This window comes from Apodemus sylvaticus, chromosome 1, assembly GCF_947179515.1.
Source record: "Apodemus sylvaticus chromosome 1, mApoSyl1.1, whole genome shotgun sequence".
Taxonomy (NCBI): Eukaryota; Metazoa; Chordata; class Mammalia; order Rodentia; family Muridae; genus Apodemus; species Apodemus sylvaticus.
The window spans coordinates 40,245,046-40,263,280 of record NC_067472.1 but is presented as its reverse complement, the minus strand read 5'-3'; the positions used below and the strand labels follow the sequence as shown (position 1 = coordinate 40,263,280).

At 39.3% G+C, this 18,235-nt stretch overlaps 1 protein-coding gene across 1 annotated transcript in view; it reads left to right on the top strand.

The window, feature by feature from the left end:
* Positions 1-2,201: 2,201 nt before the first annotated feature.
* Trpm3 (transient receptor potential cation channel subfamily M member 3) overlaps positions 2,202-18,235 on the top strand; it is an 863,316-nt gene continuing 847,282 nt past the window's right edge. Inside the window, 1 exon segment of the mRNA XM_052188302.1 lies at positions 2,202-2,384. Within this exon segment, the coding sequence (XP_052044262.1) occupies positions 2,202-2,384 (183 nt within the window).

Here is an 18,235-nt window from a genome sequence, read left to right as displayed (position 1 = left end):
ACCCTGCATGGCAGAGCTATTTATTTCCTTAATGGGCTCATGTGGGTGAACCCGGGTCTTGGGGCTCTGAGAGGTGAGTGTTCTTGGGTGATGTGCCTAGACACATTAGTGAAGGTCTCTCAGCTTCTTTTCAGGGATGCATTCCTTTGTATTAACAGGAAGAACTTGCGAAGTGTCCAGATTGGCACGCGGTGGCTTTTATTTATTAGGGAGTTATGCTCAAGGAAAAGATAAGTATTTACTTTGCCTTAATTTCTTAATTTTCATACCTCTCAACTGGTACTTTATGCCCATATCTGTGAACTTTGCAAACTATGCATGGTTGTTTTATTCTCATAAGTTGGAGGATTATTAACTGAATATTTGGAAATTCATGAAATGTTCCTAATAATTTCAAATCCATGAATCTAGATAGCAAACAAATGAATACCACCCAGAGCCTGTGGTTTGCTCATTAAGTGCTGCAGGATGTCACAAACATTGTTTAGAGTTACTTTTTGTTTATTCTGGACTGGCGATTTCCAGACACAGAGTGCTTCTTTAAAAGGCCCCCTCCCCCCACCCCCCCCTACACAGATGGGCTATACACACAGACAGGCACATCCACATCCGTGGGACAGCCTGGTAGTGCTCTGCCTGCCATCACCGCTAGGTAGCATATTCCAAGGCCCCTGCAAGAGCACACTGGCCCCTGCCAACTCAGTGGTGAGCCCCCCTCCCAGCCCCCACGACCCTAACCCGCCACACCCTGCCCCGTTAAGCCCCAAGCCAGGACCAAAGAAGCACTGTGTTCTCTGCAGCATTCTGCAACCTCTTTCCTTCTTTATGTATTTTTTTAAATATATTTTTCTCTTGTTTGATTAAGAAACTAAAATGTATCCTCCTGAGGTTGCAAAGGGTGAACAGCTCGGTGGGTGGGTGATTCCTTTCACCTGGGATTATTTCTCCCTCTTTACCTTGATAATCGAAGGCATTGTCTGGGATCTGTTAATCTGTGGTGCCCAGTGGCGCTTTCTTAAGGCTAAGGCATTACTGAACAGGAGGCCAGCGCAGTTTAAGACAACTGGCATGAGACTCGCCACAAAGTAAAGGGAAGCACACCCCTAAGGAGGCTACATGATGGGGAACCCATCTCGCACCGTCCTCAACCTAACCACTGCCTTCTCCTCAGGACTGAAAGGGTAAAACTCCATACCTCTTCCTCCTAGAGAGAGAGAAAAACAAGTCCCTTGAAAGAGTACCAATCCCTTTTCTTCCCAGAATCCTCCTCAGCGTTGCTCTTTAATACAGACCCCTGGGCTTAATTGTAGAGGGAGAAGAGAGTCAATCAACTAGGGGATTCTCCTTTATTCCCTCTTCTAGGAAGCTGGGGATAAAACCTGTGTCCTTGCACATAGCAGAAAGTGTTCTACCATACTGAGTTATGCCCCACTCTCTAGTACAATTTGCAGTATCCTGATTCCCAGGCATAGCCCAGCTATGAGTCTCCACCCCAGGATATAATAGGGGATATAAGCATTTAACATGCTGCAGTTTATAGCATGCCCGTGTGTGTGTGTGTGTGTGTGTGTGTGTGTGTGTGTAAATGAAAAGCTATTCAGGAAACTTCAATGTGCAGCCAAGTCTGAGGCCCAGTGGGCTGGCCTGACAAGCAGAGGGACCCAGCACCTGACAGGCAGATGAAGCTGGACTCTCCCTAAGGACATTTGAAGACAGTTGTTGCGAAGAGGTGAGAAGGAAGAAAGAGAAAGGAAGACAGTTAAAGTTCCAGGTTTACTCTCTTTGTCTAAGTCAACTGACGTCTTTACCCAGTCACCAGTGGGTGACCCAAGCGTCTGCTCCCAGGTCCCCAGGGACTGAAGACTGGGTGGGGCACATTGACTGCAAGAAACTCCCAGAGCAGTGGATCCACAGCCTCAGGCGTGGGCCGTACTCCCCTCTACTCCCCCGCCTTGAAGGCGGTGGCTGCGGGTGGAAAGCAATTTGGGGTGCATAAGGAAGCGGGCTGGGGCGCAGGTGGCGCTCGCAGCCCCAGCCCCTGTTGAGCCAATCGCGAGCGCAAGCGCAGCCTGCTGGCAGCTTTACGGAGCTCCGGACTCAGGCGGGGAGCCTACTAGGCGAAGGCGGCTCAAGAGAGAGCTGAGCGCTGGCTGCTGTGAGCACTACCAAGGGCGCGGACTCGCCCGGCCACGCTGCTAAGCATGGGCAAGAAGTGGAGGGACGCGGGTGAGATGGAGAGAGGCTGCTCTGACCGCGAGGACAGCGCAGAGAGCCGCAGGCGCAGCCGCAGCGCCAGCCGGGGCAGGTTTGCCGAGTCGTGGAAAAGGTTAAGTTCCAAGCAGGGGTCCACCAAGCGCTCAGGACTGCCGGCCCAGCAGACACCGGTGAGTTGGAGAGAGTCAGGGCCTCCGCATCCTTCTTACCTTGGTGCCAGAAACCTTGTCCATGGTGCTGAACTTGCTCTCCTGGCGCTGGAGCCTGGGAACTTGTGGAGCCACTTACAGGGAAAGAAAGTGTTAGGCGGTTGTAAGCAGGGGTCCCCGAGGGACACCTCCCCTCTCTTTAGCCAGAAGAGGGTCTTTGGATGTGTCTTCTTTCTATGCAGGAATGGGGAAAGTGTTGGAGAGGCCGAGGGGCTGGCGGTCAGATCATTATAGTTTTGTAATTAACAAAGTGTGTGAGTTGTCCTGCATCATATGACAGGAAGGTATCCTGGTCTGTGTGTGCCCTGCGTTCAAACTCACTTAACATCGACTGAATGGGGGCATATTAAAAACAGCACGTTGTATTTTTACTCTCTTAACACTTGCTCTTTCCATCGCACACCCCCACTGTTTTAATGGGTATATTTAATTGTTTGCAGAATGTCATTTGCATGTGGAGAATAGCAAGAATATCCCAGGTGCTTATACGCCTCTGGCTTAACGTGCACGACATTCAGAAAGCAGTTTCCTCATGTGTCAGCACCTCTTCAATGTCTGATTAGTGCGATAAAAGCACTCATGTGAAATTAAAACATCACAGTGTGTGTGTGGAGAAATACAGTTGATGAAAACTTTTGCTGCGTTTACATTTCTGATACTGAAATATTAGATTTCCTATCATGTCAGAGGGAAAGAGCTCTGTTCTAGAAGACAGTTTCATTGGCCTCCTGTTGCTCATGGGTAAGGAGGACACACTGTTTTTAACTTCCAAAGCATCCTTAGAAATATCAGTGTGTATGTTTTTTTGTGTTTTCAGAGGTATCATGCCGATTTAACATAATGAAAAGAATTGGAATTGATTAAAAAAAAAGAATAGCTCAAACCATGGACTCCAGTTTGAATAGTGTTAGCTCAGTCTGGTTTTCAGGGGTTGCAATGAAGGATAAAATTTATCCATAAATGCCGCATGTAACAGCAATTCCACAGAATGAGATTTTAGTCTATTTATTTTGTTTGCTTTTTCACAAAATGAATGGCAGAAAACATTAATACATTTGGAAATTTCAAACCTTTGATGCATTTTGTGGGCAAGGTTTTCATCTGAACATGGGCATGGTCCACATACATGCAATTAATTTTATGTTAGCCACAGAAATATTCTGTTAGATATGCAGACTTGAAAACATCTTAAAAACAGAATTTTCATTTGAAGACAGACTTCTGGAATAAATTCTGTGAAAAAGATTAATGACCTCTTACCACTTATGTAAACTAAGAATTGAGTTCATCTCCTTACAAAACATCTAAACATTATTCTATGAGGCTTTTTATATCATGTCTGATTTTGTTCAACAGGTGTGTGATCAGCCCTTATCAGGACCATGCAAAATCTTCATTTAACTCTTTTGTGACAATAATGACTTGGAGGTTATTGCCCTGAGTCAAAATGTGTGTGAGGGAGGGCATACTAGGATACCATGGCAACCAGAAACATCTGGAAAAGTAACCAAGTCCTCCTGTGTGCTAAGGGCAGGCAAAGGTGCAGAATTTCTTTGTGATGCTTGTTAATTGAAATATTAGCAATTCAGTTAAAAAGCAATTGAAAGCCTGTGGGTTTTTTTCTCACATTGCATGACAAGTTCAATATTGATTTTGTTCTAAAACTCCAAAAATAGGTCTCTAAGCCAAGATTTTAATTATCAGATTAAAAAAATCCCCAAAGATAATGAGCTTTTGTCATTCTTAGGTCTGTAATCTATCTTAGTTTTTATTCCTGCTTTGGTCTCATGGAGTTGTTGATAAAGACTTTGACTTCATTAGTAATTGAGATACTTGACACATTCATGCTAACACAGGAGCAAGGGAATAATAATGGTTTCAAGGTACATCTCTGGAAAAGTTTTTAACTTTAAGGTAAGATGGTTTTTCTATAATTTGACAAGATCTGGTACTGTTTTCAACTTGTACTGTATCTCAGAAAAATAACTTGTAAATGGCAATTAACTAAAATTAATGTTGTTTTATTGTATTTTTATGAGTAAAAAGATATTCTTTGACATAGCTATGGGTCTTATCTACTGTGGGTTATGTTCAAGAATAATATGGCATTCATCCTGATTAAAAGAAATCATGTGAAGATTTTATTTGTTCTTTTGAAAACAGATTAGATGAGGAGGAATTTGCTTAATTATTAAACATGAGGTTTTGTTATGATTCTCTGAGACCGTGAAATGATCATGTAGTGGTTTTTGTTTAAGTAAACCCTGATTCCTTGTGTCCAATCCTTGAAGTAACTTCTGGTTAAAGTCACATGGGGGATGGAAGGACCTCGAAGTCCACTCAAACAAGAAAGGCTGTGTTATTATTTTTACTTTGGAGACAAAGCCATACCTCGTGGACATGGAAATTATTTACTCCCACAAAGAAACTTCTAGAACATTCTAGAACAATTGTTCTCATCCTTGCTAATGCTGTGACTCTTTAATACAGTTCCTCATATTGTGATGACCCCTAACATACAATTATTTTCATCGCTACTTCATAACTGTCCCTTTGCTGTGGTTACAAATCATACTGTAAATATTTGATATGTAGGATATGTGATATGCACCCCCACACCCCAGAGAGTTGTGACCCACAGGTTGAGAATCATCATTCCTTTCTCTATGACTTTAGTCACAGTATTTTTGTTTTGTGTGTGAAGTCAAGGAAGATTTGCTTGGTTCGAATTTAGTTAGGTTTCCTATTGATTCACCACTAAATTTGGAAGGGTTTTTCTCGGAAGTTGAGTGCCTCCACAGTCATGAATGTCAGCCATAGAAGTCAAAAGTTCCATTTCTGTCCATTGCTTTGGTGATGAGAAGTTGCTGTGGAATATGGGAAGCCTGAGGTAGGAGAGTATGGGCCAGCCACACCTGACCACAGCTACCTAGAACCTTTGAGTCTAGTACCAGGCAGAAGTGCTATGTCTGGTGGCATTTCGTGGTTATGCGCAACATGAGGTCTCAACACTATGTGGGCTCCTCTAAGATTCTGAGCCAAGGCAGTAAGCATGCCTAACAAGCCAATCTTTGCTGGTTCTTAAATTACTTAAGAATTACTCCTCTGTCTCCTGTTTTCAGCATCATAGTTTCTAGCAGAAGATTTATGAACTCATGTTGCTCTGATACTCAGATATCTAAAAGATATAATTCTGATAGAGTGAAGTAATGTTTAATAATATGCATTCTTTAGAAATTACTTTTCTCTGGGATGAGGTCTTAGATTTTTTTTTTTAAATATGGAAACTGTTTAAAATAAAGGTAGGTAAATTTCATTCCAGTTTTATTGTACTACCTATTAGGGTGAAATTATGTGTTCAAATTTGTGGTATCAAATTACATTTTTGAGATTAGTTTTTTTTTTAAACAGTATTTCTGTCAACGTGGTCTATTGGTATAAAGATAATTTAAGGACTTCATCATGGTCATTCTATAAGATCTAGACTGCATTTTTTTTCTTTGAATAGGTGTGTTTACTCCTACTGTTGTTTATTTTGATTGTATTTACACAGAAACACACAGAAACCATTCAAAATATAATCCAGCAGGTGCTGCCTGGGGTTGTAAATATCAAATACTCACCTCAGCATGCATACATTATTAATTTAGAGAGGTGATTTCCCCTAGCCCTATAACTATTTAAAGGCTTGTTTTCACATAGATGTAGATTTAATGTAATCTCTGAGTAAGCTCTGTGTTAAAGGGACAAGAATATTTTCCGGGAGTAAAATGATGGAGTAGTTGTAATTAGAGTTGTTTTTCAACCTTGGATGCCATACTAGCTTCCACTAATGCTATAATTACCCTTACAGCAGCTGCCAAGCACAGAGTATCACACCTTTTGCTGATAAGTGGGCAACTGAGAGCGTGCAGAAAAAAAAGCAGTGAGCACAGGAAACCTCCGTGCTCCAGAGCAGCCACATGCCTTTCAGCTGGGTACCAAATGCCATTCTCCTGCTATGGCTCAGGCTTGAGATGCTGTGTGTACAGGATGTATCTATATACACACCTGGCTCCACTTCTGGCATCCCATCCTCCTTTTGGGCCTAGTAGATGACTTCTAGCTCTTCTTGCCCAAAGCAAGTGTTAATTGATTTTTCCTCTGTCTTGTGATATAAACAAATGTCTATCAATCCCCAATATGGTACCCACAGGAGATGAAAGGAGCAATTCCACCCAAGTCTAGCTTGGTAAGGCAAGGAATTTAATTGTGGCTATTTAAAGATGCATAAACAACTTATAGGCAGCCATATGACCAAAGAAGGCTCTTTCTCTTCAGCAAGCATTAACTTACTTATATATCCATGGAGAATTGAGGGTCTTCTTATGCTTCATGAAGTATTCCACATCTCCTTCTCTTCCAGAGACAGGTTAACAGACCTGATTTTGTGACTTTGGTAGAATCTCTGTGAGTAATCTCAGCTGCTCTGATGTCCAAATGGCAAGATAATATCACCATGTCATGCCTAAAGGACAGTTTCCCAACAGCTAGATTTGTCAATGTCTTGAATAAATAAAGAAAGGCTGAATGAAAGACAGGCCTTAAGTCTCTCAACCACTCAAAGACCGTGTGGATGGTGAGTCCATCCACTGTGGTTGTGGTAGACATAGTGGCAACTGGATGAACAGAATATCCTTGTTTCTCTTTCAGCATCTAATATGTCATTACAGTGTCATTAAGCCCTTAATGGTTTGTTCTTGTTACACAAAGAGCTCTCTTGGTGGAAGTGGAATGAGTCTCCTGCAGTGCTGGTCCATTACAGAGTAAACCATTTCTTGACAGGTTGATTTTGTACAGTGCCCTTTACTCATTGTGTTAAAGCTAGAAAAGAGAACAGAGGAGTATTGCTTGGGAATACAATAATGTTTTCTTGTTATTGATGATTTTTGAATGAAGAGAAAGAAGTCCATTTTATAACAATGGTCCACCTTGTTTAAGCATTTTGTAAATGCTACTTTTGAATAGTTGACAAAACAATTGTCATCATTATAGTGAATAAAATTCCTAATATATTTATATTAGGAAGAAAGTAATTCAAACAAGCTTTGGGGAAATATTCCTGCATGATGATAATTTTAAATTTGTTTTCAATTCTGAAATATACCAGAACAGTTTCTCATGCCATTGTTTACTGAGATTTAAAAAAAAACAATTGAATCATTCAAAATTACTTACAAATAGAGAAAGAGCCATTATATTCATTTGGTTAGACCAGTTGAAAGTATTGAAGTGCTGACTCTTTCATTTGCAAAGACAAGGCATGGCAAAACAAAAAAATATTCTAGAGAATACAGGTTTAAAAAATCTTATTCTAGGGGATTAGAGAGATGGCTCAGCAGTTAAGAGCACTGACTGCTCTTCCAGAGGTCCTGAGTTCAATTCCTAGCAACCATCTGTAATGGAATCTGATACCTTCTTGTGGTTTGCCTTGAAGACAGTGACAGTATACTCATATACATAAAGTAAATACATCTTAATGAAATGAAAACCAACAAACAAAAGAAAACAAACTTAGTCTTGGGGTTGAAGAGATGACTCAGCAGTAAAGAGCATTTGCTGCTCTTCCAGAATTTTTGAGTTTAGTTCCTAGCACCCAGGACAGCTTGCTCAAGCCTATACCTCCAACTCTGAGGAATCTGACATTTTCTTATGGACTCTTGGGCTACACACACACACACACACACACACACACACACACACACAGAGAGAGAGAGAGAGAGAGAGAGAGAGAGAGAGAGAGAGAGAGAGAGTAAAAAACTGTGGAAATGTGTTCTTGATCATGATTGATGGGCATGTTGAAAGGGCCCAGCCTACTGTGGGTGGTGTCACACTTGAGCAGGGTAGGTGGTCTCAGAATGTATAAAAATAAAGCTGAGTGGACCATGGAAAGCAAGCTAGTAAGCAATATTCCTCCATGGCCTCTGCTTCAGTTTCTCCCTTCTGATTCCTGTCTTTAGCTCCTTCAGGGAAGACTGTAACCTATAAAGTGAAACAAACCTCTTTCTCTCCAAGTTGCTTTCTGTTTGTCATAGCAACAGAAACCTAAGTAGGACAGGCACTATGGTAGGGTCCTAGACAGCTCCTCTAATAACATTGAGAGTTTAAGCCACACAAAGGAGATATGCCAAGTAACTGATAGTTGGTGCAGTCTAGCATTATAGGCAGAGCCAGTTAGAGCAAAGTTAAAACAGTCCATGTCTCCTTACATGTGGGGTTAGGGAGTCAAGATGAACAGTTTTCTCCACATGGTAACTAGATTTTAATAGGAAGAAAAACTTGCTTGAACTTGTCAGTTAGGAGGAAAGTAATGACATCTTTCTAATAGTAATTGAATTGCATCATGGAAATTGAATGTTAATGATGTAAAGGAAGGCCAAGATGGTGGCCTCATCTGTGTGGAGGTTCTCAAAAGCAGACTGCGTGCACTATTGTCTGTATTCTTATTTCTCACATGATGACTTTCTTTGCTTTTTACAGCTAGAGTGTAAGTTCCCCTGAGTACAGATTGTTGTATTATTCAGTGATACAGCAAAGAGTCCCCAAACAGTGCCTGGTACAAAGTATTCAGTGGGATATTTACTCCATGATAACTTAATCAATTAACAACATCAAAATAAAAGTAATAGTTTTAAGTTAATGTGAGGGAGATTTTAGTTCCTTGGCTTTGGGTCTGAAAATAAAATAGAAAGAAAACATTCTATTTATTTGTATTATTATAATTTTTTGGGTAGGGAAGAATAGCTTAAATAAGGAGACAGATAACTATGGTACTAGTCCACAGTAGTGGGATTGAGAGGATTATTAAAAAAGCATTGCAAATTTACCTTTTCTTACAACAGGTCTTGCTCTGATTCCTTCATCCTCATGGACTTTCCTGGTAGAATGAGATTGCAGAGTTGATTCTTGTATCTTATTTAGAACATATTTAGTATGGAACACTGATGAGTTCACACACTGTTATTTAATAAAGATGTGCACTTGTGGAAATTTTTATGGGCAACTCAAAGATCATCAAAGTGTCAGCTAAAGGGTGTCAGAGGTGCCCAAACTGTAATAAAACAAGAATGATCCTGGGTATTCTGAAGATGAGTGTCTAAAATTGAGAGTTGACAGGACAAGATGAATATGACAAGTAGTCTGAGACTGGTGTGCTTACACATTAAAACCTCTCTAACATACCAGTGTTTCAACCACATACGAGGAAAGTGTTCATGCTAATAACCACCTAGATGTTCCCTCTTCTGGAAAGATCTTTTTTTTTTTGAAAATGAACTTTATAATAGTGACATTGAATAAATGAGATTGAGAGCTAAATTGAATAAGAATGCTGCCCCAAAAAATCTGATCTGAAACAGTTCATCTCACCTTGGGCAGTAAGGCAGCATTTACTTTAGTAAACATTGGCAGCTTTGAAATGGAGCTGACAGATACTGGAGACTGGAATCCTGTCTGTTCATTGTTAGCTGTGCAGCCTGAGGAAAGTATCTTCTGAATGCTCTTCTCAACAGTTATTAATACAACTTCCTCTTTCTTATTGAGTTTATGAGTTACTCAGGGGCTCTGTTTTCTTAAGGTAATGCTTTTCAGTGAAAACTCTTTTACAGGTCATTTTGACTCTTAAGTTACTATCCATTCATTATATTTTTTTTAAATGCTAACAGTTGAAAGTGCTCAAGTATCCTTACTGTCCCAACACACACTCAACCAAGAATAAAAATTTGCTATTTTCCTTGATATAAGAACAAAATATTATAGACATAGTTAAAATACCCATTTCCTAGAATTCTTTCCCTTTATAATGAGACTTCCTAAAATCAATGTCCATTCTCTTATCCAAATTAAAGACACATCTCTAGTAATACATTTGTATAGTTATAAAGAAATGGATGACTTTATCTGCTTGGCATTTCTTTGGAACTGTGCTGTGCAGTGGATTTCCATCCGCCATTTGCCTTCTTCACACAACATTTCTTAGCTATATTATGGTGTTCTGTGCAGGCATTTTATAGTGTATAAGTTTATGTTTTTATTTTTCTAGTGCATGTTGAAGACTTACATTTTCCTTTCTCTCATTTCTTATTGGGAACATTATGCTTACAAATTTGGTAACTCTTTTTTTTTCATTCTTTTAAACAATATTCAGTGAAACTCTTTTCCATTGTCTCCTTGGCTCTTAACTGGAAATGAGCTGCTCTTTGTAAGATGCAGAGGCCAGCAGTAGAATGGCTGAACTTATCCAGATCTCAACCTTTATTGACTCAATTGAGTCACATTTTTCCAGCAGTTGAAGGTATCTAGGTGTTGGCTTTGGTATAAGGCCATTACCATTGAAATTCACCTGAATGGCAACCAGCCTGGCTCAGGCCCATCACTGCATTTGCAATTTCATGTTCCTGTTTCTCAGTTCTTAGCATGATAGGGAGATGGCCATACCAGATGAGCAAGAATGGCACATATGTTTATGTGGAGTCTTTGGGAGACCAGCCCTCACTACATGGGAACAGTCCCTTAACTCTTTGGTGGTGTTAACTGGAGAATGAGAAGTGGCAGGCCCTCATTGGTCGGAAGTGATGCTTGCAGTCTTTAATGCTTCGGAAGTTGGACTGTCATTGAGTATAGCTAGAATGTAATATGAGAAATGATTGTGCTGGACTTGTAGTTTGCAAAGGGCCATGCAGTTGAAAGCAGGTCCAACATCATGATCCTACGCAGCAGGTCTCAACCACTGCAATGTACTTCAGTATCTTTGCTGAAGTTTATTTTATTGACATTTTAAAAACTAAGAGATGAAACTTAAGCAACATTGAAATATAAGACACCCTTTGCTTTTGATATCTTTTTATTGGTTTCTTTATACTTTGAGAAAAATTGTGGTTATAAAATTATTTTCTTCATGAAGCTCAAGGCCTTTGGGAAATAATGACTTTGAAAAATATGTGAAATTTCAAACATATACAAATAGAAAGACTATTATAATAATCCTATAACTTAATTTCAGCCAATATCTCATTTCTTCTCTCCCTGCTAGAAAATTTACAGGCAAATCTCAGATATTATGTCACTTCATCTAAATGTTATGCAAAAGAGAGAACATATTCATTTGCTTGTATAGGTGTGGGGCATTCAACACAGAGTCTTGTGCATGTGAAGTCTGTTCTATTCTACTGAGTCACATCCTTGAATACTCTAGAACAGTGGTTCTCAACATGTGACTTATGATTCCTTTAGGGGCACATATCAGATATCCTATTTTTTAGAATTAACATTATGATTCATAACTAGCAAAATTGCAGTTATGAAGTTATAAAGAAAATAATTTTATGGTTGGGGGGTCACTGCAATATGAAAACTGTATTAAAGGGCCACAGCATTAGGAAGTTTCAGAACCATTGCTCTAGGAACTTAGAAGAACAAATTTAAAATACTACTTAATTACACCAACAATTTATTAATACCCACAGCTATGAACTTACCATGATATTTCCTAGACTACCTTGTTACTCAGTATTTGATTCTTAGAGTGTTTCTATCAGAATTCAACTAGAATCAGCATATTGAAATTATCCCTTTAGTTTATAGATTTCCCACCATGATCTTTTTATTAACCTCTAGAAAATGCTTATGTCAGAGAAAACAAAGTCCTCCCATGGACTTCCACAATCTTGTTCTGCAGAGTATATCCTAACAGTGCCTCTGCCCAGGTTGTTCCATACATTGTCACTCCCCACAAAATGGCTGGTGACAAGAAGCTTGATTCAATTTTAATTTTAATTTTTGGTGGCAATATTTCCTGCATGTTCCATATGCTTCTTGTTTTGCGCTTTAGTGGGAATTGATGACTACTGCTTAGAGAAGGAGCCAGCAAACCTTTCCTGAGAAGACAGCAAATGTTTTGGGTTCCGCCTTCCATGAAGAAGCTCTGTCCTGTTGTTAGATGACAAATGCAACACAAACATTAGCAATATATGGGCATCACTGTACAGAATATAATTTATTTGCAAATGCCAAAATCTGAATTTTGCATCGCTTTTATGTGCTATAAAACATTAGTTTCTGATTGATATTTTTAGGTCCTTAAAGCATATATAAGTAGTGATTAGCTCTCAGGTAAAGAAAACCAGACACAATCTGAAGTTTCCTTTAGCTGAAGTTTGCTGATTCCTGGCCAGGAGCTATCCCCCTTTCTCCTTTTTGTTATTACCAGGGAAGTTCTGCAACATAATGATGTAATTCTGTCTTTCCTATCTCAGTTATTAGCTGAAATACATTTAAAGCAAAGCTCCCTTCACTGACTGATAAGCTGTGTTATGCTTATACCTTAACGTAGTCCATAAGTCACAATGGATTCTTGAGAGAGTTTTTTCTTCTTCTTCTTCTTTTTTAAGTAGAGGGAGTAATCCCTGTGTTACTGTACTGTCAGATCTTAGGTTTTAATTGGGTCACTATGTTTAGTTAACTGGCATAGAATAGTTGGCCTTTTAATTGTGGAGGCCAATTAAACTGTTGTTAAGATATGGGCTATGCAAAAACAAATTGTCAAACTGTATTTGAATTCAAGTTTTTGCTTTTAGGATTAAAAAAATACATTGTCTTGTATTTCTATTGTTGCAGTCAAATTAGCACAAACTTAGTGGCTTAGTGCTACACAGACATGTTACAATTCTGTAGTTCAAAAGTATGACATAGGCTCACTGTACAGAGAAGTAGGGCAACTTTCCCTCTGTGTGTCTAGGGAAAAAGCATTGACTTGATTTCTCCAGCTTGCAGAAGCAACATACATCTTTTGGCTTATGGCTGCTTCCTCTGTGTTTGAAGGTAAGAAAGTTGACTCAATCCCTGCTTACATCACATGACTTCCAGCCTCTCACTCACATGTAAGATTATGTTGGATTCACTTATATAATCCAGATAACTTATTGTAAAGTCAGATTATTAGCAATATTGGTTCATCTGTAACATTAATTTCTGTCTGTAATGCAAGCTAACATGTGCCAGGTGGTGTATATTAGATTTTGTGTGTGTGTTTGTTATGTGTGTGTGTGTGTGTCTATGTGTATGTGTGGGGGGGCATTATTCTTTCTCTATGGACATCATTCTTTTTGAAGTGCCCTTTTCTTTTTGAAGTATGAAATTTATACTGAAAACTCTAAAGGTAGAAATGACCTCCCCTACTACTCAGTAGATTTGTAAATAGGAATGTATTGTTTTTTATAGTACCAGCCTGTGCACGTAAAGCCTCACAGTATACCAGACTAGAAAAGCCTTCTGAATGACTAACCTGATTATAACATTAATAATAGAATAGTAGGGAACTTGAGATATAGCACAGTAGATAAAGTGCTTGCTGTGCAACCATGATGTCATGATCCCTCACAATCCCCAGTGTCCATGAAAAAGGTTGAGCATAGCAGTATGCACCTGTAACTCCAGTACTGGGTTGGGTAGAGAAGTGGGCAGAGATAAAGAATCCTCGGGGCTCACTGGCCAGCTAACCTAGCTAAAATGGAAAAGTCTAGGTCAATAAAGAAAGAGGCCTCATATCAAATACTGTGAAAGAAGGGTAGAAAAAAGGTAAGGGCCAGGGGGATTGAGAAGAATGCAATAAAATGCTGTCACCTGGGCATGACATAGCTATCTCACCTGTGAGCTCACTGCTGCCATGGCTACCTGTATGAAATCAAGTCACTAAGCTCAATCAACATCCCAACAGGCAATAGTCAGTGGACACAGTGTGCTTTTAACAAAAAGGAAAATACATTAAGGATGCAGGTGGGCATATTAGGAGTCTTTGGAGAGAGTGGGAACAGGAGTCGGGGGATTCTTGGAGGGAGTAGGAGTTAGGAGTACGTATGTTCAAAACACACTGCTTACATGGATGAGAGTATGTGGATTCTGTGTAGAATAAAATATATTCGGTGGAGACAAAGAGACCCAACTGTGTCTCAAAATACAAGGTAGAAATCAATAGAGGAAGACCTCTGGCCACATGTGCTCACATGTATGCAAAATATACACAGCTTGCATAATATCATGTAAAATATATTTCAAGTGTACCAAGCATATTTTACTGTACTATTTTGCTAAATTGTTTGGTAAGAGCACTCAAGTCAGTGAGAAAAATTATCAACTGGACTCACGAACCAATGATGTAATTTTTAGTTTTGGGCTCACTGAATTGATAATTAACATCATATAGTTAATTATCATTTTTATATTCTTTTTTATGTGTTTGTATGTGATTGGTATATATGACCATGTGCACATATGCATGCGTGCATGTATGCATGCATGTGTAATTGTCTACAAATGCCACTTTGTGTGGAGAGGTTAGAGGACAATCCCAAGCATTTGTCTTTGCTTTCCATCTTGTTTGAGATTGGTTATCTTGTTCACTGCTGTGAGTACTGCCAAACTAGCTGCCCTGTGTGATTTCTGGGATTCCTGTCTCTAGAACTTATGTGGGTGCAGGAGTATTAGTATGCTTACTCTCTCTCTCTCTCTCTCTCTCTCTCTCTCTCTCTTCTTTCTTTCTTTCTTTTCTTTTTTTTTTTTTTTTTGGTTTTTTCAAGACAGGGTTTCTCTGTGTAGCCATGGCTATCCTGGAACTCACTCTGTAGACCAGGCTGGCCTCGAACTCGGAAATCAGCCTGCCTCTGCCTCCCGAGTGCTGGGATTAAAGGTGTGCGCTACCACCGCCCAGCTACGATGCTTACTCTCATCTGGCTCTCACATGCATTCTGAGAATCTGAACTCAAACCTTCATGCTTGCATAGTGAGAACTTTACCTACTGAGCTGACTCTGTAGGCTATATGCTCCATACTCTTATTCGATATCCTCTAAATAGTTGATACAAAATGCAATATTGTCAGTTTGATGAAGTTCCATCATTTTTTATTAATGAAAAAAATAATCCCATCTTGTCTAGTTTTATGTCAACTTGACACAAACTAGAGTCATTTGGAAAGAGGGAACCTCAACTGAGAAAATTCCCCAAATAAGATTTGCCTATAGGCATATCTGTTGTGCAGTTTCTTGATCACTGATTGACACAGGAGGGCCCAGCTAACTATGGGCGGTAACACTACTGGGCAGGTAGTCCTGGGGTATTATAAGTCAGATGAGAACCTCATGGGGAGCAAGGCTGTAATTAAACAGTATTCTTCCATGGTTTTGCTTGAGTTCCTGCCCTAACATCCCTCAGTGATGGACTGTTACCTGGAACTATAAGCTGAAATAAGCCTTTTCCTCCTGAAGTTGCTTTTTGGTCTTGTTTTTTTTTTTTTAATTTTTTTATCACAATAGAAACCTAACTAAGACAAACTCTTAACCTGAAACTTTCCATCTCAGCTGCTGTCTAAAGAGAGCTCTTATCATGTTTCTAGTTATCTGAGGACATCTGATGTTTTATAGGAGCACTTGTTTCCCGTGACCATAAATAATGAGTGATTGTAATACCAGATAATTACTAAGTCATTGCTTGTAAGAAAGAATAAGTGGGGGAAAATTAGCAGTAATTGAGGAAAAACCAACAGATTGTCGGAAAGTATGGTTTTGTTATGAAGTATACCTGAAAATTCTGACCTTCTCCAAAAAACAAAAAACAAAAACAAACAAAAATAAACTGACTAGAAATACAACTAAAGAAATGTCTACTTCCCAAAATAAATTACACTTAAAAACAATTATAGATAATTTCTTACAGTAGCAGACTATGTGATATTGCCTAAGCCAAATTTTGCTGTCAATGAACAGTACTTAAAACATTAACCTTCAGGAAGTTAGCAAATAGATTGTTTTCCTTATAGAGTCTGTCAATGAGAATGGGGCTGTGCTTTTCTTTTCTTAGGCTACTATAACAAAATGCCACAAGACAGAAAGATTATTATGGATCGGAACTTACTTTTAATATTTCCACAAGGTCTCCAAATTAGAACAGCAGACAGCTAGGGACTGAAAGACATGGTGGCATAGAGAGTAGTTATGATTAGGTCAAAATTCCACTTGTGCAGTAGTTAAAGAAGGGCATCTTGGGTTTGTACATCAACATCAAACCTGGGCACATCTGGGCTATGTTTGTCCCCTAAAGTCCTAGAACTTGGTTAGAATTATTAAAAAAAAAAAGTAGACCTGTTCACTAATACACAGATGGTAATTACCAAGCAGGTGGTTGACTTGGGAGGCACAGGAATTCTACAGCCAGTTCACACAGAATTCAATAAAGGGCCTATGAGTCATACCACAGGACAGAAAGCCAAACACTAGATTTGTAAAGAGCTATGAGAACCAAGACAAACACCAAAGATGGAACTCATGATGAAGAACTGTGGTGAGCTGTATCACAGCTTACAGATACAGGTGGGTAATAAGGTAGTCAGTGCTATCCATTACATTTCTTCCTTGTCTTTATATGATTTCATAGCATCATCCCTCCATGAACTTTATAAGGAAATAGTTCTGCAGCTAATTTCTTGCTTGTCATGCAGAAGGTCTTGGGCTTGGTTCTCAGCACCATGAACAGAGCTTCCAGCATTACTCAGAGGATGTAGTAGACCTGGACCTGATATTTGTTCTTACCATTTGTAGTACACACAGAGAATGAGAACCAATTTCAGGAAAAGATTAATTCCCATTTTCTTTGGCTCCATATCACAAGTCATCTCTCCACATACAGACAGATTTCAAAACTAAAATAATGAACTTGAAAATTACATTCCTTTGTTGGAGACTCCTGGCAAATCGTTGTAATAAGTGTTTTTTTAATCACTTACAAGTATAAGAAGAATCACTTAGAAGTATGCTAACATTGGGTGAAATTAACTTTCCCTAGGAATTAAACAGTGAAGATTACAATCATAGTGAGAATGATTTGGGTTACAGATACAAAAATAGTTTATTATTTCAAAGTTCAGCAAAGTTATTAAATTCCACTATAGAATTCAATGGCAACAGTAACTAAAACAAGAGCTTAATTCATGCTATCAAGACCAAATGCTCTTAATTAAACAAATGCAGATAGAACCAGAGATAAGTATCGGTTAAGACAGGTGCTTGTCCCTGACCCATTATATACAGAAGGGAGAGGAAAAACATCTTGTAAGAATGCTAAATCCTTAAACCTTGTGCCTTCGGATCTACTATTGGAGACAGACTACTGGGCTGGTAAGATAATATCACAGCCCTGTGCTGATGTGAATAGTGAGATAATTCCCAGCATATTGTATTACTGCACAGCTTGTACATCTCTTTATAGAAGGCTGGGCATTGCTTCTTCCTGGGGAGTCTGACAAGCAAAAATAATCTTTATATGTGCCTCAAATATCATCTTGTCGTCCGTCTTAGGATCTACTTCAAGACATCCCCCTAATTTTGCAACTACCTGGCATGCTCTGGGAACATGTGATCATAGAGGAAGGTAAGCGACAGAGCACAGTGCAGACTCCCAGACTCAGATGTTTCAGAGACAGAAAAGAGGAAAGAAGGGAGCAACACAAGCCCAGTTTCAGAATGTCTAAATACTCAGCACTTTGAATGACCTCCTGCAAGACTTACATAAGCCCAACATCATTCTGAGTAGGTTTTATTTGCTTGTTCCAAGTTACAGATGAATAAACTAAATTTCAGAGAAGTGAAGTCATTTGTAACCACGGTCAGCTGGGAGAGGAGGGAGATGTTACTCACAGGTAGCCACAGCCATTGTTTGCCCACTTTCAATACTTGGCTGACTTGTGAATCAGGAGTGAGATGAATGAAAGACACAGTTTATCTCTGT